Raw genomic sequence first — 27138 nt, 5'->3', positions numbered from 1 at the left:
GATGGGTGTTGATGGTGCACCATCCCAAACAGAGTCAGCATATTTGACTGTGTCATTCCTGTGACTGTTCAGGTGTCAAGGATGAGTTTTAGCATTGTGTGAGTTAAGAGTTTAACAGCTTTGATTCTGGCTTGGCGCAGCAAATGAACGCGACACCCGCAAACTCTGGAAAAATATTGAACCTCATCTGAAGAAGGCAATGCAGACTGTTTATCTTCGGGAAATATCCAGGTAATCTGGGGGGCAAGGGCTTGTTTGCTTTGTTGAGGTTGCTGTTTTTAACAAGCTTCCTCTGCAAATATTTCTCAATTACGTTTCATGGCTAGTGGTTTGGGGTTTTTTTGCTAGATGTAATCTTTTTTCTTTAACATGCATTTCTTTGTTATCATCTCCTGTTAGAAGTAGTGTATCTCGGGAGGAAGTTTAAACAACATGGCATTTGTAGCATATAATGGATTCAATAAGTAAAGCAGTGGCAGCAGGTTGTGTTCTCCTTTTCACTGATGACCATACAGAGAGATCCATTTTCTGTAACATATGAAAGTGCCGTGCATGGAAATCCATCACCACAATATACGGACAATATACAGTTTAAAACACACTTGTAAAGTTGGCTCGGCAGATCCTCACTCTACCAAGGATGCATGCAAGCCACAAAATTTTGGAATCATTGCAGATTTGGAATATCTGTGTTTCTTAGCTGTGTGTGAAGGAGCTAGGTTTGTTTACTGTGCTGTCTTATTTTCTCTTCCAAGGGCAAAATTTTTCTTACATGGAGTTGCCGTTTTTGACAGCATTAAAAACTAATGTCCTGCTAATGGGCTGTTTCTCTTGGTAGATTCCTTGTTTATTTTTGTAAGTTGACAGCTAGAAAAAAGAGATGGTGGTGTTCATTTTCAGCGCTAATAATTGGCTCAGATTTAATTTTTTTCTCCATCTGTAAGTCGAGTGATTCTGATGTTACACCATGTAAAGAGAGAGAATTTAGAATTGCTTGATTTCTTTATCTTGATAAAAGCATACTGATTTCTTTCCTTTGAATGTCATTGAGACCATAGAGTATTCTGGTGACTGAACTTGAGTGTGTAGTAGAAATCTTTGCTAATGTTTTAGAAAAGTGATCATGGCTTCAAAAAGAGAATTGATTTTACTTTGTACAAGCTTGACTTCACAGTCCAACGAGGCATTTTTCTGTTTGCCTCAAATATTTATTTATATTCAATATTGATCTTCATTACCCAGTCTACTCAGGATCTTCCTGACTTTTTACCCTGTGTAATTGCCTGCTCTAATTAGGGTGTAATAAAAGATTATGATACAAAATAGCTTATGAATTGTTTCCAAATAACTAATTTCCCTCTTTACAGTTTTCTTTGATTATAAATTTGAGCTTACCTGGGTTTTTATTAGAAATTTCAGCTTTCTGTATAATAGTTCTAGAATTTACCTCTGTGGACCAGTAAATGCTTGAGGAATTAAAATCACTGTATCAGTTTTTCTGACCACAGAACTGTGATTAACCTGTTTTTTTTGAAACTGTAATTTATAGCAATAGAACTTTGCTATCAACTGTTGTGCTACCTGAAAATGAACTTTTTTTTTTCTGCCAGTAAAACAGATGTTGGATAAAACCTTATCTCACTGATAATTTGGTTGGTCATTCATTATAATTTGAGTGTTACCTGAACTGTCATTACACTGTTTTTATAAGTCTTATGGCTAATAAACGCTGTTCATAATAAAGTTTAAAAAGCAAACCAAAACAGCACTGGTGCTTTAACAACTTTTTTTTTTATCCCTTTGTGGTATACAAAATGATCCAAAATATGAATTTTTGAGCAATGTTATTCCTTACGGGAAGTTTTAAAGTAAAATTTTTTCCTTTTGTTTAGTAAAACACTAAACTACTTGCAGACATTTTTCACTGACAGAATGATCCATCTTGATGTCTTCAGAGTTTTTCAGTGAAGAATGAATATATCTTTGGTTTTTACGTAAACTTCAAAGTTACATTATGAAGTAATTCTAGTATTGTTCTGACAAACATATACAGTTATTAAGCAGGTTAAAAAAATCAAAACTGTTGATGTTTTTACTTCTTATCCAACTCTACATTATTCTTGAGACTTTGAGTGTTATTGGTATTTGCTCACTGGTGGTAGTTGGATGGAAAGAAGTTGGTATTTTATAATTAGCTTTTTTACTTTTGTACCTTATTGTAATTTTATTTTTTGCCTTTTTTTCTTTTCAAGCATGCATAGTCTGCACATTATAGAAACTTATGTGTGAGGTAATAAGACCTCATATTTTTAGTTATTTTCTTACTAAGTATACCCTAACCAAGATCATGAAATTAAAATATACATATACCAAGCAGGTAGTTTTCTCTAAAAGACTAACAAATAGTATTTATTTATTTGCATTGTATGTCTTTTAGCTCACAGTGGGAGCGCTTGCAGCATGATGATGGAGAGCCTGGGCAGTTGAAAGGTATCAAATACAATAATTCTGTAGAGGCTTGTAATGTGAAATGTGGGCTGTTCCGTTTGTCTTGGTTGTTATTATCTGAGAAGGTATCAGTGAAACTACATAGATGAGACCGCCTGTCAGTGTTCAGTTACAGTTCAAGGTGATCATGTTTTTTGAGAAGGTGTTCTACAAAGGACTATCGCTATTTTTTCCCTTGCCCTATATCCTGGGAGTAATCTTCCCTAAGATCCTTTGTGGGTAGAAGTAGACTTCGTATGTAAGAATGGATGAGGAATGGGCTGACCCCTGATGGCCAAACCTCTGTGTGCCAGCTGGAGGCACACGTGTGTCCAAGTGGGGAGAAGGGAATGTTATATCTGTTGTCTTGCACTGGATTAGCACATTCCTAAACAAAGCAGCTGCCCTGTGTCCTGATTTCTTGGCAAAGAGAAATGGTAGAATTGCAGGCATTCTCTCTGTTTTTTCCTTGGACGAGTGCAGCTTTGTTGATTTTATACATCAGGCAGGCTGGAAAGTCAAATCTCAATATATCTCTTAGCCTTCATTTACAATTTAGGATGGAATACTAAATTATTTTCCTGGTAATGGCATTTAGTCATGGTCTTTTGATCAGTTTGTAACTTGGGAATGTTTTTTATCATACTGTTTTTCATGACATAATTTCTTCATTAGATAGTAGGTAAAATAACCACTTATTTTTTAAAACTGTTTAACATTAATTGCAATCATCAAACTGTTTCCTGTATTTGCTTTATGGTAGTGATTTTTCAACATTGTTGTCCAAAGGAGTTTGATTCAAAGTGTTTTTACTAAACTCCCTTCTTCCATGTCTAAATGATCATGAAATAGTTTTACACCTGACAACCTCAAAAAAGGAGATTTTATTTAAAATACATTTTCTCAGACTTTTAGGTATATGTACTAGGTAAAATTGTCGTGTTATTAAACAGCATTTGATAATAACATGCTTAAAAAGTAATTATAATAAATGTTACTCTTGATCTAAGTAAGCAGATAGTTCAGTGTAGGATGCAGTATTGTCTGACCAGAAGAATGGAGTAAAAATAGATATATCTGTATTAAACTAAATTGTCTATGTGTAAGAGTTTATTTGGAGTGGCATTGTATAATTAATATGCAATGCAAAAGAATCTCTTGTAAACTGTACAAACACTAACATTCTTTTATACCAAGATAAGAGGAAATTATTACTAGCTGCCATCTAGGACACTTCTTGTCACACTACAGGCTCTGAATCTTAACTTTTAAAGATGTTTTATTCCTTGATCTTTATTTGCTGGTATTTGTGGATCAAAACAAAAGGGTACAGGTGCTTTACTAAAAAACAAACTGTTGAAGTAGAAACCTGTGAGCAAAGAAGGCACAAAGAGACCCTTTAATGGTGTCCATAGTTAGACAGCTGATGAATAAGGTGGTTTGATGATGCTATTCCTATGCATAAGCTGTATAAAACAAGAGCAGGGGAATGTAAAGGTAAAAAATACAAAGTAAAAGTAAAAAAGAGGGAAGACAAATGCTCACTAGACCGCAGTTCTTGTGTGTTTTAATGCGTGAAACTTTAATCTTAGTTAAGTATACCTGTAGCAAGCAAGGTCAACCGGATCAAGTTTAAAATTTTTAAAACCTTTTCTGTAGGAAATAAAACAGTGGCTCAGAATTGTGAGATGAACTGTTTTTCAGAACTGCAGCACTGCTGCATTCTTCACCATGCCAGCCCTGTTCCTGGGCGAGCTGTTTGGCACAGTCTAGAGCAGTCTGAAGGCCTCGTCTTGAAGAAAAGCTTTGACATTGTGTTTAAATACATCTCTTCATCTGCCCTGCGTGCCGGGGAAATTACCTTAAATGAAAGTAGCCTAGAATTATGTATATGTTTTTAGGAAATTTTATGAATCTCCAATGTTCAAATACAGCTTCTGAGTCCAAAAAGGCTTCAGATTGTTGGTTTTGTTTAGCTTTGTGCCCTTCCCTGAGTTTGTATCTGTGATAAAGGGGTTGAGAAAGTAGCCATACTCATTTAGTTACAGGAGTAGTGCAGGAGAGAAGGAAAAGAAGAAGAATGCAGACACGTCTACTTTGAAGTTTGTGGGTGTTCAGACTGGGTTTTAGTGACTCGTAAACTGTTTGTTTATTTTATAGGACTTTCTGCACATACACACGTGGAACTTCCTTATTACTCCAAATTTCTTCTGATAGCTGCTTACCTTGCCTCCTACAATCCTGTTAGGACAGATAAGAGATTCTTTCTTAAGGTAATGAGATTTATTACTTAGTGCTGCTTACTGGGTACTCCTGCATACTGAATTTACGTTTAAAACTCTTCAGCTGTTCATTTTGAGCTGTTTCTATGTGTCCTTCATTTGATTTGATCAGAAACTTTTCTGTAGCTCACGTATGGTGATTGGTAATGTTCACTTAGTGAAGGTAAGGGTCTAATAAACCCAACTTTCTCGTAATGTCAGAATATGTGTAACGTGGTTACAGCAGAAATACTGTGCTTTTGTAAATTGATGCAGCTCTGTTTTGAAAATATTGTAGTGGAGTGTCTGCAGTGGCTTGAGGTGTAAGCCACGCTTAAATTTCCAAAGTCTAAGCCACAACTGCTTTAGCCTTTAATGAGGTAAAATGACATTGTGCATTGCTAACTTATTTATACAGTTTTAAGCTTCTGGAACAGAAACATGGAAGCAGTTGCTTTTGCAGAAGATATGGTGCCATTAGCTGGGATGTGTTGTGTTGATACAGTGGTAATGCTTGTTTTAGGATGAATGTAATGCAATTAGGCTTTTATGCATTTTACCAGTTATTACAGTATGTACTGATATATGCATGTGTGTATGAGTGTATGGTGTTCATGTTGGATTGGTGTAAGCAACTGAAGAAAATGATCACAAGACAAACTTGTAAACGTATGATCGTTTGAAGAAAACAATAAAAAAATCATAGATACATTTTGAGAAGTTACTGCAGTTCCTAGTGATTATATACTAGTATGGTTTTAGTTTAAATTTAGTTTAAATATTGGCGTTACATTTGGTATGATCTTACTGAAAGCTGTAGGTGTTTCACCCTTGTAGTAAGTGTAATCAGACAAGTTTTCTTTGTGGGCAAGCTTTGTGCTTTTCTCTTGGCCAAAGCATTTTCTTACTTAGAGATTTATTTGCTGAGAAAGTGTTTCTGCACAGATTTTTCCATATCAGTTTTGAAACTCAAAGAAACTCAAGAGCCAAGTCAGTAAAGCATGTTATCAAAATATACCACCTCTTTCTTGTTTGTGTTCACTGAACAACCTTCTCCATTTAAGTTTTTTCCTTTTTCCTTTTTTAGTATCTCTGAGTTAATTTCCACTCTTGCACGTGAACCCAACTACACCTTTGTACAATGAACATGAGTTTCTAAGTTTTTTAAAGCAGGGACCTTAAAGGTATTTCGATCAGTGCTTGTAGGTATTTTCCTCAAGAAGTGGTGAAGCAGAAGCTACCATGTTAGCTACTGTGTAACAGCCCTTCAACAGGTCTAAAGTTGAATTTCAGAAATAGCTGCATCTTAAACCCCAACAAAATCAACACTTTTGGGTGGGGTTTCAAGCTAAGTGTTTTTATGCATCACGTGAACAGTGGAAATAGAGTATGGTTTTTACAAGGTTTGTGATGAGATTCAGAGTAGATTACAGAAAAGTATCTTCTGGAGTGATTTAGGTAAGGATTAGTAGACAGCAAAAGGGATGCAAACAAAAAGATGTCCATTGAGCTGATAATCTGCACTACTCTGTAGGGTCTAGGCTGTACTATAGCTAAAAATAAAGTCACAGTTTGTGGCAGCCTGGAATGCTAACAGCCAGCAAAGCAGGGAAGTGGTAATTGGCATCACTGCTATTGTGTGAAAATTTAAGCTTTACAGAACATGGAGAGAAAAATATGAAACTGGTTTGGAAGGTAGTCTTTAAAATGAGAAAGAATAGCAGTAGGTATATAAGAAGTCTTTAACAGAAAACAACATTAAAAGCTAATTGAAAATTACCTCCGAATTTCATATGTTTCTTTGTGCTTGCACAGAAATAGGGTACCTGCTCACTTGCTTTAAAACACTTCTGATATAACTTCAATACACCATGTGGAGATCCCAGTGTAACCTTTAAAATGCATGAATGGAGTTTGTTGTGATCCATCCTGAGCCTGCTGTGTAACCTCAGGCTTGATCCCTTTCCCTCCTGAAAGGTCACGGTTATATCACTGCAGTCTTCTTTTCAAAGGCATGATAAAAAGATTAATTTGCTGTCTCCAAGCATCTGTGATATGTATTAACTGACTGAACCACTTCTTTTTTATCTGACAGATATGTAAGGGAAATTAAGCCCTGTCTAATATTAAGCTCTTCAGAAGTCAGTCAAGGGAAGCCACATTTACTGACATCATTTTGACTGAGTATTGAGGACCACAAATACCTAGTACAAGATTTTAAATATTAAAATGAACAAATAACTCCTTTATTTGAGTAATTTTTTTTCCCTGATCCACTGAGCGTGGTTATAAGGTATGCTTATTAATGAGGTATACTTGTCAGGGCTGTGGAAAAACTCATAAGGAAACTGATATTTTGAGAAATAGCACTTACCTGTATTTGAAGAATATTATAATTGTACCTCTCCATTAGTTTTACATCACTTACACTTGTCACCTTTCATGTCTCTCTTGGTCTTTTTTCTTCTTTTTTTCTTGGTCTTTCCCTCACATTTTCAGTTGAGATCCAGGCGCACTTTATTTTCTTTTGATAGTCCTTCCTTTCTTAATACTGCTTTAAAACTGCAACTTTCTAAATGATGTTCCTCTCTTCAACACCCACCCCCCATCTACCCTCCTCCTTCCTTTTGTTATTTAGCTCATGCACATTGAACTATCTTTGTATTGTATTGATTAAATTCCTGGTTGTCATTCTGCCAACTTGTGTACCATCCAAATTCTAAAATGGGGTCAATAAAAGGTGAAAATTCAGATGGATTTTATGCGTGGATAAATTTTAAAAATAAAGTAGCCATCATTTAAACTTTTCTGGAAAGAGAAAGAAATGAAGCATCTTTTTTTTTTTCATTAGATGATTAAGGATATGAGGAGAATAGTGGTATGAAGTCATATTAAAAACAAATTTTTACTGCCTTTTCTCATCAGTCTCTTATTACATGAGAAAAAACCTTACATTACCAAAAACTATTAGTATGCTGGTTTTTGGCTTTGCGACACTTGGGACATGATGAAACATGAAGTGAGGCAAGTGTAATTTTAGGGCTTGAGAGTAAGAACAGTTGGTGGTAACATCAGAGACAAATACTGGAGATTTAGTAAAGAAGTAGACTTAGAGTAAAATACTGCCATTTGTAGCATATATATTCTATATATTCTTTGTTGACTGTTTTGATTCCATCTTTGCTCTTGTCGGTTGTTTGCAGCATCATGGGAAAATTAAAAAGACCAATTTTATGAAGAAACATGAGAAGGTATGTACTTTATCTTTCTAAGCTGAGCTTGGTAGCAGGTCTTTTCTTTCTGCTGTACTTGTAGTTTTGTATTTCATGTCACTGACTATTGCAGAAATGGCAGAATTGCCTAAATAGCAATTATTGATGCATTTCTGTTGTGTGATACAAATTTCTGTGCCATACACACATTTTGATTTTATTGAATAGTCTCCTAAAGGCACGTTTTTGTGTGTAGCAAACTGTGTTTCATAAAGGTAGTTAAAGACATTATAGGTGGAGGAACCAGATTTCGGAAATTTATCTGAAAAAAAGGATTCTGTATTCTTTAAAGAGTTACTGTAGAAAGAATTCTATATTGAGGGAAACAGAAACATAGGGATAAAGTATTACACATGTAGTGTTATAAATAAAGACTCATTTTCTTCAGTTGGTGTGGCAGTTTATATCAATATGCCTTCTAAAGACTTGATTTACCGATCAGATTCACCCAGCTCCAGTGGGTGCCTGCGTCTAAAATAATGTCTTTTTATAGCCAAGTGCAGGGCCAGTTGATGCAACCATTGGAGTTTAGGGTGAGATTTGGCTCCTATTAAAGTAGGTTCTACATTCAGTCAGATGAATTGCACCACAAATTGTACTATTAGATTTCTACTGCCTATAATGGGAACTTAGGAAACTAGTTTGGCTGTACATGCCTGCTTGGCAGGAAGCTAACGTTAGATGAAATAAATCCTTCCTTGAAAGTTTAGGTACAGCAAGACTAAAAACCTGTTTTGTGATTCATAACTCTGTTCAGTCCAGACACCATGAGGTTTTTTTAATTAGTAAAAAATGAATCTTGTGAATGAGGTGAAGAAATTGATTTTATCATTCTGTTCATTGCTCTGTTGATGATAACAGCAGAATTTTTTGGGTTTCTTTGCATGGTTGCAGATAATTTAGTTTGGGTTAAGCTTTTACTCTTTAAAGAGCACTTGCGGTTCTCGTTCTTGTTGGTGAAATTTTGGAATGTGAATACATGGCTTGCAGTTGTGGGATGGTGCCAGGTAAGCAGTGGACATGAACCTGACACTCCAGATAAAAAGCACAAGCACAGATAGTGACAATTGGGCAAAAATCTTTCTTGAACAATGAATATACGTATACTGAGGTGGAAAGATGATAGAGGATAGACAGAGTTAATTTGATGGCTATAAAACTTTTTGACCAGGTTTTCTGACTGTGGCAGGTATCTTTCTTTTTAAGAGAGATGTTGGGTCCACTGCATTTTTATGACTACTAGTCTGTGTACCATTCTGCCTTATCTCCTTGCAGAAGATTTGTATAATTCTTTATCATGTTATGTTTGAAGGAATTTCTAAACCATTCTTACTCTTCCAAGAATTTATTTCTGTTCAAGAAATAAAAAAGAAGTGCTTTTTTAGCTTTTCTAGAGGAAAGCATTTCTCTTAGATAATTTGAAAGCTCCAAACAGTATTCTGTCTCAGCAGAGAGCTGATAATACTAAGAGCAATAAATTTCTGAAGTAACTGAGATTGCTGAGATTAGCAAATGCTAATTGCATTTGCTAGCTGCTTGGAGAGCACCCATTTTAATTACTCTGTTGACTTTTTCTGTTGATAATAATGATTATGCTTCACAGAACTGGCGTGTTTAGAAGCAGAAGGACAGGCAGTTGTACAGTTCATAACTTACACCAGGTCTGCGTTCTGACTGAGAGTGCCATGCTAAGGTTTTGACTACATATTTCCATGATTTTTTACACTACTTGCTTTGTTAGCCAAGAGGTAGCTTTGGGGACACCTGCTGGATTGGAAAAGTTAAAACATGTATTGGAAATACCTTTTGGTTTTGCTGAGTAAGTGAGTGGTCGTGTTTCACTGATGACCAGCGCCACAGAGGTGCTGCTGGTGCATTTGAGAAGTTTTTACCAGAAGCATTTTGAAACAAACTTTCCCTTCAAAATCCTCTTTAATCTTGGTTACTCTGCTGGTAAGAATAAATCAATGTACTGTACAAAAAAGGCAACTAGATGTCAAAGTAGAGAGAATTAAATACAAACTTAAAAGGAAACAAGTATTTCTCTTGTAAGAACTTTTGTAAGTGTTGATCCTAAATCTATATTGTTGCTAACTATGTTGCCTGAGTTGTAATACTACCCACATCTGCCTTATGAACTGTATTTCTTTTTTGTAAAATTAATTATTTAAAAAATGCTCAACATTAAAAAATCAGAAACTTTTATTTATTTTAATTCAAGTGAATGCAATGTTAATACATACAATAATCTGTAATGCCTAAAGTGTTCATCGGTATCAATTGAGGTCTGAGATACGTAGGGTGCAAAAGAGCTCTGTAAATGCAAGATTGAGTAAATAGGCTGTGTTCTGATAAAATTGTCTGTAGCTGGCCAGTAGCTCGTTATACAGCACCTCTTAACAGCAAAGAGCTGACCTTGGGCTCAACCATCTGAACTCTTTATTTTAGCCAAACGTGTGGGAGACAGATGCACTCTGAGTCACACTCAGTGCTCTTTGGGTTGCATCTGGAATATTCTGTCCAGTTTAGCCCCCCTTCTTTAGAAGAAATCTTCAAGTTCCCTTCCAACCCAAACCATTCTCTGGTTCTGTGAATGCCATAAAACACAGTCTTCTCCTCTTTAATCCTTAAATTGGGCAAGGTTATTTAATTGGACAAGTAAATGCATAAATCTAGTGTCAGGAAATTTGGCATTAGATCCTCTGTTATAGCTCAAAAATGTTCCTATTTATTGTGCAGTGTGAACACTTGCCATATTAAATAGATATTTTTGTGTATATCTTTATCTTGATCAAGAAGCATGTATTTATTGTTTTCCATAATGTACAAGTAGGCTGTATGAAAGATTACTGTGAATTATAGTGCCATCTCAGAGACTGAAAAGACATGAGAAGAACATCTTGTGGTACTCTAGGAAAGATCTATTGGATTGAAAAGTCTTGTTTCTGTTGCAGACCAGCAATCACCTCCTTGGGCCAAAGCCATTTCCCCTGGACAGATTGTTAGCAATATTATATAGTATTGTGGACAAGAGAGTTGCTCCAACTGCAAATATATTTTCCCAGGTGAGTGTGTACTTACTCTCTTTACTTTTTAGTGTCTGGAATTCACAAAAAGGTTTTACGTGTCTTTGGTAAGTCATCATTCTAATTAAAAAGAATGAGAAAACAACACAACAGTAATTTAGATTGAAGGCTCAGAGTAGTTATCTGTTATCTGTTTTACTAGCTGTGAATTCAGGTCTTCTATCTGTGTAATGGTCTGAAATCTGCTAATAGCTAATTTTTCCTGATCCTGGACACTGTAATCTGTGCTGATTAGTTCCTTGGTTTCTCATTGAAGTCTGTAAGCCTATTTGCATTTCAAGTTAAGTGCATAAATGTTCACTGTCCAGTGGCCAATATTAGCCACCTAATTAGTCACGTGTTATGCATGTTACAAAAGTGCAGTAGTGAAGAAGGAGCAGAGGCAAAAAGGTATTTACAGGTGAAAGATGTTTGCTGTGGTAGATGTATCTAATGTTTTTCATTGGGACAAAATGTCAGCCTTGCAGAGAAGAGTGACTATCCCATTTCACTAGATGGCAGCATAACTGTAGAGTTGAGTGGAATTAAGTAAATGTAGTTTTCTCTAGAGCTCTGTGTTTATCAGGAGTATATTGACCTATTCTGTATAAGTAAAGATAGTTTTGTGCTATGTTTATGATTGTTATTTATAATTCTTAGGCATTTCATTTCCATCTTAGAAATTCTCAATTTCTTCCTGTCTTTCCAGTTGTTTGTAGCTTTTACTTACTGAAATATTTTCTACCTTTCATTGTTAGGTATCAAATTTGACCAAGGAGTATTTGAATTTGTTGTCTGCATTTATGTAGAGTTCTAGAAGCATATTTGTGTGCAGGATCCTAACTTTGTATTCTCTTATTCTAGGCCAGCAAAAGTATCTTGGTATATATTAGATGTGAATGCATTATATATAACAGAGTTTAACAGTGTATTTTCAAAATTAGTATGTCTGCATGTTTAACATACATTCCAGGTAGGAGAACAAATGTCTTTATTCCAATGCACAGTTAAGTAGTACTGAAGACATAGTTTGTAAGTAGAGTGTAACTCCCCCTTAGACTACATTGCAGAATGAAAAAATTCAAAGAAATGCTTTTTTCTAATTCAGTGTGCACTAGATGGCAGTGTTATCAAAGAATAGCTGTAATTCTTTATTTTTCTGATATCTGTAGATTAGCTATAAAGATATAAAAAGATTGTGTTTAACCTTAACTGATTTAGGGCAAAGAAGTTGAAATTAAATATGTTTATACAAAAATAAAATTTCATGAGTTCTTTTAAAAATATTTTTAATTATAAAGCAATTTCTACATTAAATTTTAATTAAAAACATTGAAATTTGTAATGTTAAGTAATATAAAATACAACAGATTTTAAAATAGGTTTTGAAAGTAGTTTAAACTAGGCATAATATTTAGTTGCATTCTTTTCTTGAATAGTTTTAAACAATTTATATTCCACTGATTTTTACCACTAGTTGTTCTGTAAATATATTTTTCAAACAAAGTAAATATTTAGGAGCTGGGTTATCCTTAGCAGTATTGATACATTATATTGTTAGATAACATAAGCTTTTATTTTCTCGTTTGTGTGTACACCATGGAAATCATTCTAGAATTGTACAGAAATTTAAAGTGTTTCAAATCAAATATTTGGCTTCTTAACTGATTCAAGATTAATTTTATGTGCTCCTTAATTTGTAAACTGAAAGGCTGTACATGAACCAAATACACATTAATTCTTCCCATGTACTGTCAGAAAATAGCATGCCTTGGCTTTAAAGTTAATCAACAATCACGGTCAAGATTCAAGAAGGACTAGCAGCTGCTTTAAGCTCTGTCATTTGCTGAGTTTGTGATATTTCTTATTGCCTCTTCTTTCACTACATAATTTCTATTCACATGAAAATTTTGGTTATTAGTTATTCAAAAGTGAAACTTTTATGCTAATAAGCAGCAAAATTTCATTTTTGCTTGTAATGCTAGGGTTTATTGAAAATGTTGCATTTTTGCTAAATAGAATTTTAACTTAAAATTTGAATTTTAATCTAACTGTAACCCTTTAATGTTATTAATCCCTATATACTTTCTCTTCAAGCAAAAAATTAATGTGTTTCTGTTAGACACATGATCTTTGCAACTGACACAAGACTAAGGGTTTTTTGTGCTGTAACTTCTTGTTTTAATTGGGCTATGTGAGCAAGAGTTGATCTCATTAATTTCTGGTTTTCCTCACTAACAGGGGAGTAGCACCAGGGGGGAAAAAAAAATGCAAATATCCACTTCTGCAAATGAAAATTGTTTCTGTTGCTGTTTAAAAGTTGAAATGGCTCTTGGTTTTGTGCTCTTTTTAAACAAACTTTTCACGCATCCGGTGAGGATTGTTCGAGAGGAAGTTAACGTAAGGTCTGGGCTTTTTAATTATAGCCTGCTGATCTCAGTACATACATGAATGTCTGCATTCACTTGGGAAGTTTTTAGTGCTCATTTTTCTCCAGAATATTCACTGGGTTTTTTTTTTAGTAGCTCTAATTTGTCATGATTCTGGTTTTTTAATACATTGTGTATTAGTGTAACATGTCACTGAATTTGTTTGTTTGAATGTATTCGCTTGGTTTTTAAACCAAGAGATAACAGAGATTAGAGCACTGTTGATTTCTGCAACCATTTCAGAGGATGAGACCTTTAAATATTTTTCTTCAGGTGCATTTTTGTGTAATAATTTAACAGATTGCTGTCACAACTGGGCAGTATGTTCTGTACCTGGGACAGAACTCACACAGTTGATGTTCTGGTTGGATATATGATTGGCTTGAGCATGTGGCTGGAGTATTTCAAAAGATAAAATATGGTGAAAAGATGCAAATATGCTTTCACACAGTGCTAAAACCAGTACAACTATGGGGTATGCAGTCTGCATCCTACAACAGATAAGTCACAGAGTTTCCTTATTTTGGTACAGCAGTTGATGCTTTTTCAGGCATAGGGAATAACCAGGAGTATTATTTGTGTGCCCACATGGACCCACTGTTCAGAATGGGAAGTGTGCATTGTGACCAAGTGCAATTACTGCAGAATGGAGGGATACAGAAACTTTACAATGCCTCCTGCAAGTGCATTCTGCAAAGGTTCTGAGAGTCCAATCAATTCTGGTTTTTAGAACAGTAGTATTTAATTTTGGGCTTCCCACAGAAAATACAAAGACAGAAAAATAACATGATTCTCGTTATAAGAATGTGCTGTAGCATAGGACATGAGTGAATTTACGCACAAAGCATTGGGCAAGAATTATCAGCACAGATTTAATTTAAATGAGCTCATTTTACATTGAAGGGTACAAGGGCTGGTAATTTTATATCACAACCACTAAGCAAGTAGATGTTGTTGTTATGGCTTACAAGCCAAAATTAACCAGTACTTTTTCCTCTACCAGAATAGTAATTGCTTCTTCAAATAAATTAACTTCTCCTGACGATTTTTCATTTCCTAGACCTTTTATCTTGCTTCTGCTTTCTTGTGAGACATGCTTTTCATAAAGTGGATTGATTAGATCTACTTGTAGTTTTGAGCTATGATCTTAGATAAGGTAAACTGAAATGAAAACCTTTGCCTTGCATACTTTTGCATATATTATTCCTGTTAATACATCCCTGAATGTTTGGAAAGACATCTCTGCAGAGAGGTTTGATAGGTATGCTAATAGCTGAAAATTACGGAACAGGTAACTAACTAATCAGTAACTTAACTTCTGTTTGTATTTTTACTCTAATACACTAAAGTTAGGTCATCCCAGGTTTGGGTTTGATGTAACTATATTTGGCAGGTATTTTCAGATGGGTGTGTAGCTAGAATTCACTTCTGACTATAGTGCATTTGGAGGCAGAGATTTCTACAAAGGCTGTTTATCTCTGTGAGTATATGGAGACACATTAGTTATCTTCCACATCATAGTCTGTATTTCATTTATTAGACGTTTCTTATCTCTTTGATACTGGATCTAAGAAAATTGTCTGAATTTTCCTAAGATCACCACAAATTCATAAAACCAAGGTAGTTATCAGTGTGTAAGAATTTGGAATGAAGATTAACAAACCTAATTTTTTTTCAATCTGGGCATAAAGATAAATAGCATTCCATAGAATAGCATAAAATTCACATTGTTTTCTGTAGAGCAAGAACTTTTTATCTGAAGTTAGAATAAGTTTGCAGATATGAGATGTAGAGTAGTGTGTTAAGTGCCAATGTGATATGAGTCTATTAGAAATACACAAACCCACTGATGTACATAACATAATTCCAGCTGGAGGGAGCCAGAGGAACATAATTTCCTTTAATTAAGGGGGGGGAAAGGTGCTCTGTCTTGGATTGTAAAACTCTGAGAGGTTTGTTTTCTTTTTGTCTTGCTTTCGTGTCTGCCTTAAGTGAATAGAATAAGGAATAGCTGGTATTCCATATGTAAACTGGAACAGTATGTGGTGATTTACCTGCAAGATTTCTGTGTCCCTGTTGTATTAGGAGCATGCTTTATATCTTGCTTTTTGAGATGATAATTTGATATTTAAACTACCCTTTTTTTGTGAATTGCCAACTATGGTAAAATTCAGATTGCAATATTGGAAAGATGTCTGATTTTGTTATCTACTTCTTTGATTTGTATTATGTCTTGTATTGTGTTGTAACCTTTCTGGACACCAGATACCTGCATACTGATCATAGTTCTAACTCTGTTAGTGCATTATGTTAGATTCCCTTGATGCAGCAATTTGATAAAGAGGAATTTGATTTTGACTCTTTGATTCTATAATTCTGTGGTTTGTTCCTATGAATACTGTCAACATTTTTTTCCTAATGGAAAACATTCTAACTGCTTCTACAAACTCAAATTGTATTAATGTTTGAAAATACTAAGTTTTTCATTTCACATTTGACAACTCTTGACAGAATAGGAGTAATTCAGTTTTGTTGGATCAGCTGTACTGCGCTCCAGATTTCCTTGGTGCTGTGGGGACTGCTCATAGGAACATTTTGCATCTTGCTTGACTAGAGCCATTAACACTATTATTAACATTCTATTAACACTAATAGAATACTCTCCATTTTAAAAGTGAGCAGAAAGGTGAATTTCCACAGAAAAAGGTGTGTTTTAAAATGTCTGTTGTGCTACCCTGTTCCTTAAAAGAGGCCTTATTATGAAGCAGAACACAGGTGAGTGGGGGCTATTTTTATTTTACAGGATGTGAGAAATACAGAGCATGCTCTTGTACTGGTTATATGTCCATAAGCAGATTAAATTTTTTTGTTTTTAATTTTTTTGAAGATGAGCGAAATGCTGGAAAAATGAAAATTCCTGCTGATTCTGGTTTTCCTTCTCTGAAACCACTTTTCTTTGCTTCCCATTTACTGTGAAAGTTCCTTAGTGTTGCACTTGTCCTTTTCCTGGATAAACGGATGGAATCAGTGCTAAAATTTTACCTGAAATAATTGAGAAGTTCAAACAGTAGCTACGCAAGTGTGGGGAGGCGACTGTTTGGTGGAATATATTTCTATCCTGTTCTCAGTTAAGCTTAGCATTCAGAACTTCATGACTAAAGTTTATATTGCAGTGAAATTTCTTGTTTTCTGGTTGAATGTTAAGAAGAAAAAAAGGTTTTTTATTTCACAGATATTATTATTGCAAGCTGATTCAAGACATAATTACAGTGTATTATGCATCTGATTTTGGAGAGTGTCTTTGTTTTATACACCCATTAGGTGGTACTGCTGCTCAGTACCTCAAAATTAGGTATAGATTTGAATAGTTGTGTACAAAAACGTTGATCTATTTGAATAATTATTTTATATGTTGTTGAAAGGTGGAATTAGTAAGTAGTGAATATTCAGAAGAGAGATGATTGTGAAGTTATGTGTCTCTTGGATTTGATTGTGAATGCAGATTTTTCTTAAATTTTGTTTCTGGGATATAAATAAATATATTCTCATGAATTTCTCTATTTTTATAACTTCCTGAGTTCTAGACTTAAATTATAAGAGCCGATGTCATCAGCCTCTCCTTCTGTCCTATGGATTTAATCTGCAAGTGACTGTTTGCATTTTACTGTCCTCTTGCTTCAGAGGAAAGTACCTAAAATTGCACAGCCTAATCCATTGTGGCCACGTGAGTTGTCATTTCCAGAATGATCCTGCTATAATTCCATGCAGGGAAAGCATTTTCTTTAAAAAAAAAAAAAATCAAACTATATGGAAAAGGTCTTAAAAGCTTCTTTTTAATTTTTTGGTTTTTTTTTTTTCATGAGGACTATTAAGATTTATGGTATGCCTCTCTATCTAGTTAGTCAGAAGATCTTCGTAGCTTCTCAGTGACAGGAGTGATCAAATGTAAACCGCAGACTTTGGGCTTAAATCATTTGTGTTTCTGGTCTAAATAAGCTTCCCCTCCTCTTTCAGTGCGAGTGATCCACAGACACGTCTTGCCAGCACAGAGTATCTGTTAGTCTTCTACAGTGTCCCATAATGTCTTACGCAGCATTCATATATAATTTCTATATCCCCTGCATGTTTATTATCCATGTGGGCTTAGAGTACAACCTTTTGATCCCCTGACTTCATGGTTGCCCATATAGGATATTTTAAAATTGTTAAAACAGCCTTCTTAGCAGTTGGCAATTTGTAGCTGCATTTTTTAGATTATATTATTACTGTTGTATTTGATCCTAATTATTTTTGATCCTGTATGCTTTTATAGGTGTGTTATGCATCCCACACACTTAATTTTCCTCGATCTGCCTATTGATTAGAAAGCACAGTAATGTATTGATCAGTACTCTGTTGGTTTTCAGTAGTTTGGGAAGATGGTGATAAGAGGTAATAAATAACTCTTATTTTCTCATTTTCTGTTATTGGTTACTGGACTAATCTGGCAGAAATTCATGAGCTGAAATGGGAACTTAATGTGATGCACAGCATGGTGACATAGTTAGCACTTTAGCACTGACTATGGCAGCTTGAGAGAGCCTGCTGTTAAGCAAAAGGAAAGGAGAAAACATTACTTTTAACCAAATAGATGACTCTATTTTTTTTTAGGTCTCAGCATGGCTGTGAATAAAAATAAAGGTGTTCTTAGTTCAAGTAGTACTTACTAATTAAAATTGTGAAGAGACTAATATACTTGATTCCTTCTAATTTTAGTTGATACAGAAAAGACCTTTTAAAAAACTAATATTTTAGTTATGTTGTTTGACCTAGTTTGATAATATTTTCTTTTTTTTTTTTTTTTGGTATATTGTTAATACAGCTTTACAATCTCTTGGGAGGCTTTTCAATCTAATTCTATTCTGTTCTATTTGAGTTCTTTATTTACAGTAATTTCAAGTGGAAAACCTACCTTATTTCTTAAAAACAGTGTATTTAAGGAGACAAATTGCTGTGAATTATTGAAAACTAGTTTTATGGAAGAAGTTTAGTTATGATAAGGAAAGACTATTGAGAGGGAAGGCATGAAGACTTGAGATGAGATAGAGTTTATCAGGGAGATAAAGGGAATTCCTGAATTTGTTACGTCTTTTATCTAGAAAAATGTACTCATTTCAAAACTTTCTTGCTTTTTGATCTTAGTTCTTTATTTGTGTAGCATGTCCCTAAGAACAGTAAGCAGTAAGTTGCTCTTTTTAAGGCTTAGTAAAATTGATTTTAAATAAATTTATACTTCTCAATATATATTTAAATAAAAATTGTGATTGAGGTAGGTATTTAAGTTTGCTACGTAGTGATGAAGAGTTTTATATACTCTGAATTTTTTAATAACTTTCACAAACTATTCTCGTGACCCTGTGAACATAATGTTATATATTCCTTGTGCCCCTAACGTATCTTAGATTACATGCTATAAACATAGGGAGTCTGTTGTATCATCCAACAGTTTTTTTTACTTCTGTTCTCTCAGTGCATTATTTGTAAACAGTTTTTGAAGCTTCAGATTTTAACTTATCTATGAAAATGTGTTAGTGTATGAAATAAGTAAATATGAATACATGAAAGACAAAACAGAGTTTTCCTCCTTCCGAACTCTTGTTCTTTCCATCCCTTTCTTTACACACTTACTTAGAAATTGGTTTCGTGTACTTAGGAAGGAACATCATTTAATACTTCAGGAACAAATTCACACTGTGTTTACATCAAGCAGTTGCAGCTGAAGCTTGTTAGTGATTGCCTCCCCGATTAAAAAAAAAAATTCTTCACTGTGGTACATGAACTCCTATTGTTTGGAGATAAATAATCGGCTCATCCCCTCTTTAGGGAAGAACAAAGAACATAATAGTACATCTGGTTCATCTGTTAAGACAGCAAAGATTAATTAAGCAAGTACTGCACAACCTCTCTTGATAACATATATATCTAAAACCAGCCTGTATATGATAAATTTTTTAATCGCTTTGCTTTAATCATTTAGTGTATGCATGAAATCTCTTCCAGAATCACCAACTATTCATAGACATAAGATAGGACACAATACTGAGATAAGGTAAATCAGAGAATCAGGGTAGAGTTCATTAGTTCTCTCGCAAATCTCTTAAGATGGTATGACTAGAAAGATACGATTAAAGACTGAAAAGAACCTTTTGAGCCCCCAGGTGACATCATTAACACTCTTTATAAATTTTATCTTTCTTAAAAATAATTTGGCTGGTTTCTCTCACCACTTGGATTACAACCTATTTGGGGCAAAGAGCCATCTGTTTATTGAGCATTTATATAGACCCTGGTAATTGAAATAAAATTTCAAAACTACAACTAACTCTTGTGGTTAAACAGTCACGTGGAATGCCCTGTTTCCTCAGTTCCCTGGTGGTTAAAATGTTTAATGTCTAATTCCAGCTTTAAGACTATTAAAGGCAAATTTTTACCTGCTGTACTTTTCACTGTCTTTGTTGTTCAACCTAAATAGCTTTACTTGCTCCTTGGTGTTTACTTCAGCAGAATTGTAAGTACATGGATATCCTGTTAAGATATTAATTTTACAAGCCTTCTCTTATTTAATATGTCTTCTGCTTCTCTGCACATACATTAATGAATGCAATTGCAGCTTCAGTAATAGCAAGAAAGATGGTTCAGAATCACTGGTCGAAGAGTTGGCTATAATGTTCTTTTCTTTTTATTGATGTGCTCCTTGGACTGGTGCTCATATGATCCCTTGTCCTCCTCTCCTTGCCTGATGTGGTCTTACATCTCCCTGCAGAGATTATGTTCTCTTTAGGTACTTATATCCCACCTGTCACACAGATACAAATGATTTTGCTGTATCACTTGAAATAAATTCGTAGCATTGTATCTTTGCCAGGGACCCCTTCCATTTTTTTACGAGGTTGAAAAGTACTGAGACTGTGCACAAGAACAATGTTAGAGCATAAGGCAGCAAAATGGTACATTAAAGAATATGTTGGATCACTTTGGTGAATGCTTGTACTGTTTCTGCTCTGCCAGCTGCAGTCAGTTCTAGCTACTGACTTTCTGCTTGACACCCCTCCTCCCCCAAAGACCCTCTGCTGCTTGCTGTGTTCATTTGATAGCGGGTAGTGGGGCTTTACCACAGTATCTTGGACAAAAGAAGCAGCTGCATTACAGTTAATTTGAAAGAGAGATTTCAAAATATGAAGCTTGTTGACAAAAGAATGCCTCTTGGTAGATGAGGAATAGTTAAGAATTTACATAATCTGTCCTTTCCATCTATGGAAATGAAAACTGGAAATTACTTGGGGGGAGCGGATTGGAAAATTGATAGCAGGGTATGAGCAAATCTCACTTACAAAAAGTTTATATTCTTAGTAAATGCTGCAAATACTATTCATTTAAAATACAAAGAGTGACAAAATAAGATGAAACAAATCCTACGTTAGCTCAGACTTGAAAGAGCTGTGATGATGATGATGATGATTATTATGGCTGGAAATGGTACATCTGAAGGCACTTTAAGTGCTGCAAAAGGCTTCTGTCCTTATCTCACTGTATGATTTCATTTCTCACATGAGGTGAAGGAGGACGCATGACAGAGGAAATAACGTGATTATTTCAGGTGAGATTGATTCTGCTATATATGTGTCTGCACAGTAAAAGTACATCTGAGGTAGTCACTTGGTGTGCTTTTCGACTTCATGGAGAGAAATAGATGTGCACCCTGAGATAGACATGAGCATCTAAACTCACTTTGTGAATGATAATCTGTACCAGGTTACAGTGAGCCATGTCCTGATGTACTGATCTTGCCTCATCCTCTAGAAATGGAATCCAGAGAGCCCCAGATACAAATAGTTACATTGTAGCTGTCTAAGGCTAGTCTGTCCTGAAGGACTAAAAGGTGTTTTCTCACAGAAAAACCCACCATCAAATATTCCTGCTTCAGTGTCATATTCCTTGTGAAAACATTTGCAGACTGGGGGCAATGATTGGTCTGTACACCTTCCCAGCCGCTCCTCCTGCAGATTAAGTTATGCTGCACTGGGTACTTGGGAAGAGCACACCCAGGACTGCAGTGCACCGCTGGCAAGATGGTGTTGGCCTTCCCATCCCTTCCTCCTGGACTGCTTTTGACTTATTCCTGAGAACAGGTGCTGAAACCCTGACTCTTTGGTGACAAGGTTTTCCTGATAGAAAATTATTTTGCAGAAGTCTGTGATGATGATATGTTGTTTTACATCCTTGGAATTGCAGTGTAAACCCTGTAGCTTAGAACTGTATTTTAGTACCAGCAACTACAGAATAGCTCAGTGTCTTGTGGAAAATACTCTGAGTGTGATGTTTTTCCATGTGAGAAGGCCAAATATGTTAAGAAAAGTAGGATCTTCTACCTTTGTTTTTTGAAATATGGAACATGAAGATGGAAAGTGTAACCTCTGCAAGTGGAGTTCATAGAAGATTTACCGAAAAAAATAAAAGGCTGCTCAGTTATTTAAATTTCAGGAAGTGTTTTAGAGGTACAATTTAAAAATATTACTGGGATTGGGTGTGGATTTTTGAGGATAGCTTAACTGATACTAAAATTCAAATATTTGAAGACAGACCTAATTTAGATGAGCAGGTGCTGGTCTGTGTGTTTCATTAGCATGTAATGGTGTAACCTTAACTTCATTCAGATGAACATCCATTACTCTGATGTTATCCATGTAGGGAAAGGTCTTTAAAAACAAAATAAACAAATAAAACCCCAAAACAAACCCCAAGGAAATAAACAAAACAAAAACCCCAGTTTCAAAAATCCCATGTTTTCCAGTGCTTATCAAATTATTGTCTTGTTTTCTAACTAATAGTTATTTATGAATGCCATTATAAATTTATATATGTTGTCTTTTCTAACAGGACCTGATGGTAGGTCTCCATAGCAATTCACATAGAACAGTGAGAGGTATCTTTCAGTGTGCATGTTTTTCCTTCTTTTCTTGCCTGCTCATCTTCCATAAATGTTTCTTGAAATAGAATACAAATGAAGAGTGGGAGATTCATCATCCTATTGTGAACATATTAAAATATTCCAATATAAGGAGTAGAGTATAGAGGAAGAACATCTAAGTCTTCATAAAAGTTCTGAATTCAGACTTTGGTTAGTGGTGAGTTTAAAAAAAGATAGGAGAGGTGGTAGCCAGAATATTTATTGAAAGGCATAGATAGGAAGGGAAAATGAAAACCCAGGTTGGGCTAGTTTAATAATTGAAGATTGCTGTATATGTTGTTGACCATGTGTGACCTATTTAAAATGAGTAAGAAGGTGTTCTGTGTTCTAGATACCTAGGCAAGAAATATGAAAGAGAGCGTCAAAAGATGAACTAATGAACATATACATAAAAAAAATTACTGTAGTAAATACAGAGAGTAAACAGATTGACTTAAGAGATTACCATGCAGACATGAGAAGAAAACTGAAGATTGTTGTTATAAAATTATCTTTTCCGGGCTTTTTTATTTATTACTAGCATATGGCCTAGCAAGACTCTTTGCAACAGATATTTTCTAGTGTGGAATGGCCTCTAATGGATGTATGACACTGATGGTGTAGAGAAAAGCTTTTTAATAATTTGTATGGCTGTAGTGCTTGTGAAAGATGCTAGACTGACAGTCTAGAAGACTGGGAGTCTGAAGTAATCTGTTCTGATTCACTGAACAGGTATAGCAGAGGCATCAATGGCACAGAATCTCTGTATTGCTTTTTAATTGTATCCTGAAAAATATACATTTTGTTTTGAGCTAGTTAATAATGACAGAGACTTGCTATTTAAATTTACCCTAGTACTTAGCTTTTACAAATGCATTTTTTTGTTTAAATTAACAACTTCTGTCATAAAATGTGATGGCCTTTCAGTAGTTTTAGTGAAGGGGACAGGGTAGCTAACTGGGGACTCATGGGGATGACTGACTGGAGCTGTTGCTGTTGCAGACCAGTGGGCTGGTCTGTTGGTCAGAATGTCCTTGGCCTGCCTTTTTCCTTCCCTTCTGGACAAAGCTGTGAGACCTCGCTGGTTTAAACCTTGTGGTAGGCATTTTGTGGGACTAGCCTGTGGAATGCGTTTGACTGCCTAATTCTTGTGCAGCTGTGGCCATAACCAGGCCACCTCTTAATGACTGGGAGAAATGAAGAGGTACAGGAGGAGACTTTAGCGAGGCAGTATCACCTTAATAAAGAAATCAACTTTTATCACTTCCATGATTAGATTAACACCTACTCTAATTCAGTGTCTGAAATTCATGATGAGAGAGCAAAGCCATTTCCATCTGGCTCAGGTGAAGCTTTTGTAACTTTATATTGTGCTCAGGCACAGGGGATAACTTGGTGTGTAGGAGCGACAAGGAAGAAAAGTAGCAAACATGATAGGGAGCCATCAGTATGATAGGAGACCAAAAAAAATGCTGGAAGTCCTCATTTGATTTTCTTTTGAGTGGAAGTGTTTATGCAGATACTAAAACAGACAAATGCAAAGAAAAAAGGTTGATTATCTGTATGCTAAAAAGCAAGGGTGTTTCATACTGATTGCCCAAAATAGATGGTGCCTAAAACCTGGGAAAAGAGCCAAACATTGAACAAGTAATATAAACAATTTGAATTTATTAGCACTTAAATTTATCATATTTTTAATAAGCTAAGATGCTGGTCTCTAGTGCAGCTAATTTTATTTTTTTCTGTGGTGGTTTGACATGAACAGAGAAGAGATTTGAGCCTGATGTTTTATTAAGAAACAAACAAAAGAAAAAAAAAACACACAAAAACCTACACACATCAGTGAAAAGTCAGGATAAAGTGGTAAATTCAAGCTAGCATGCATAAGTGGATATGACGTGAAATAAAGCTGTTCAGAGAAAGGAAAATAATTGCAAAGCAGTAACACTTAAAAGAAGATGTAGGCATGAAGAGTGGCAAAAATTAAAGGCTAGAAGGGAATGACTTGTGAAGAAAGATTAAAGGAAATGAACACGTGTAATTATTACTTATAGCTATCTGTGTGCTTGGTGATGTTCAGATGAAGAGAGATGATCCCTACACTAATTTGGCTAAATAGCTACCAGGGGATGATGAAAATGTCTGAAGGTATTTTTATAGGCTTCAAGTGCCAAGAAAGGATTCATTTAGAGGAGTTCAAAAAAGGTCTAAGTAGGAGTAATGAAATAAGATGAGGGGAGTCTTAGCTTTGAATACTATAAAAAACCCTGCTTTTGGAGATGCTAAAGTGTATGTTCATCTACCCTGAAGTTTTAGTGCAGTGCCCCACTGCATGAGCTATTGCAAATGATAGTGGACAAAACGCTCACACATAAACATGAAAGAAGGAAAAAAGAATTCTGTGTTGGAGGGAGGAGAGTCAAGATGACTTAATAGATATTTTCCACCTTTAATTTCTATGGTCTCACATATAAATTGACAAAATAAGACTCATGGTACACTAGTGAAACATAATTTATGTAAATTTGCTTTAGAATAGGCATTAACCTTGATCCTTACTTCAATTTTGCATTAAGCCTTGCCTTTGATACAGTAATCTTAATTAAAACTGAATATTTCATGATTTAACTCCCTCTGCCTCATGAGCAGAACAATACTTTTATCTGTGTTACCTATAAAAGTGCAATCCGTATAGAGTATCTATTGCATCAGATGATAAGCTTGCTTAAGGTCATTTTCATATGAATAAAAGTACTGACAAACAGCAGTTTAATTTATTTTAAATTATTAAGTCTTATTTTGCTACCAAATATTAAAAGACTAGTTAAACAATTTCCTGTGCATATTAAATTAGGAAATGTTGACCTAATAAATGCCAAATTCTTTTTGGGGGGAAAAAAAACAACTGTATGAATGAGGGGAAAAAAGTAAGTATTGGCAGATGTGATGTGTGTCAAGTGTGTCATCATGTAACTGTCAATCACTGTCATCTTCATAATACTTTTAACTGGATTTTGTTAGGTAGTAAGGGAAAAGCTGTTCATTTTGATGTTAAATCCTTAATGTATTTTAAAAGGAACAGGAAGGAATTTGAAACCAGCATAAAAGTTTGCCTATGTATTCCTCATTTACTGGAGGGGCTTTTTTTTTTTAATTGGTTTTTAATGTTTATTTGTTTTGTTGTGGGGTTAGAACAAATGAAGACTGGAGAAATACAGAAACTAGCCCTATGCTCCAGATCATGCACATATGTGCAAGACACATCCTTGGTATGGGGACGCTTTGTAGTGGCATTCACTGACACAGTACAAGCATCTTCACGTTGCCTGCTGCTTATAAATGGAGACGTTTGTAAAGTGACATTTTTCCAGCTTGAAAAGATGTGCAGGTGTTTGTCTTAGTTAACTATTTTTGTAATGCCATAAAAAAATTTAATTGTGTCTGTAGATTGTTAAATTTGTAATCATAGTTCAGTATATTATATGAAAGGGCACACAGGCACTGACTTGACCAACTTTGATTGATTGTCCAGGACACTTTGATCACTGAAGGAATGTACAGTAAAAGTTCAAGGAAAGAGGAAGTATGAAGTAATGTTACTTAATAAATAGGGAGCCCCTGGTGGTCTAGTGGTAAAGGCGCGGCGCTATCACCGCGGAGACCCGGGTTCGATTCCCGGTCAGGGCCACTCCCGGGCAGGTGGGGCTCGTCAGCCCTTAAAGGCAACCCACCTACGTCCTAAGGACCTCGCTGCCACCGTCCAAGCTCGCTTGGCCCCGGCAGATGAACCTTAGGATTAAAGGGTGGGCTCAGTTCCGCGCACACTGTGTCTCACCTAAAAAATCCAATGCGCAGGCTGGAAGGTGGAAAGACCTTCCCCGGATCTTCGCTCGCGAAGACTGGCCATTATATTATATACTTAATAAATAATAAATAAAAAGTATATAATTTAGTCTTTAACTGTAGAAGGTAAGCAAACATTTGGATATCCATCTGTTTTGAAAGAGGCCATCTTTTTCTGAAATTCTTTAATTCTTTGTTGAATTTAAGGTGTCAGACTAAATGCTTCAGATAAAAATGCAGCTGATATCTGGACTGCTTCTTTACTGATTAGCTGACTTTCCTCCAAATATAAGTTTAACCTCTTTGTTAAATAATATTTGCCAGTCACTTTCATCAGTATTTGAGATATTTTTTCCTCATTGTCCCAGCTTTTTCTTTGTTGCTTCTAAATATGAAGTTGCAGCTGTGGTAAGCTGGACATCAGTAAGCATTACATATATACTGATATCTTTACTTCCCATTCCGAGCACAAGAAACATAGCAGTGTATATTTATTGTGAATAATCATCATATAAATGAAATGGTAGTGTATTTTTGGGCACAGCTGCCTTCCCATCCATTCATTACATTATTGGATTCTCCTCCTACAGAGAACCCAGCCCAGCGAACAAATTTGGCAAGTTGAATACATTTATTTGTTGGAGGAAAAACCAGAAAGTGAATAGTTGTTAATATCATATTGCATCTCTAGACCTGCCATTAAATATTTATAGTAGAATTGTAACACCTGATCCCACTGAAGAAAATTAAACTTTTCCATTTTGTAGCACCATTGCCCTCCTCTTTGCCTCTGTC

At 35.2% G+C, this 27138-nt stretch overlaps 1 protein-coding gene across 2 annotated transcripts in view; it reads left to right on the top strand.

The window, feature by feature from the left end:
* The window catches only part of ORC5 (origin recognition complex subunit 5), a 64148-nt gene that overhangs the window by 16421 nt on the left and 20589 nt on the right, over positions 1 to 27138 (top strand). For both annotated transcript variants that reach the window (XR_007629919.1, XM_050323644.1), the window contains exons 9-13: positions 141 to 231; positions 2438 to 2490; positions 4648 to 4760; positions 7952 to 7999; positions 10975 to 11085. Coding sequence is in view for 1 of the 2 variants with exons in the window: in XM_050323644.1 (XP_050179601.1) it covers positions 141 to 231; positions 2438 to 2490; positions 4648 to 4760; positions 7952 to 7999; positions 10975 to 11085 (416 nt within the window). In the remaining variant the exon portion in view is untranslated. The remainder of the gene's footprint in view (positions 1 to 140; positions 232 to 2437; positions 2491 to 4647; positions 4761 to 7951; positions 8000 to 10974; positions 11086 to 27138) is intronic.

This window comes from Myiozetetes cayanensis, unplaced genomic scaffold (genome assembly GCF_022539395.1).
Source record: "Myiozetetes cayanensis isolate MyiCay16 unplaced genomic scaffold, myiCay2020 scf3, whole genome shotgun sequence".
Classification (NCBI taxonomy): Eukaryota; Metazoa; Chordata; class Aves; order Passeriformes; family Tyrannidae; genus Myiozetetes; species Myiozetetes cayanensis.
Note: the sequence above shows the minus strand (reverse complement) of the source record. Positions and strands in the feature narration are given on the sequence as shown.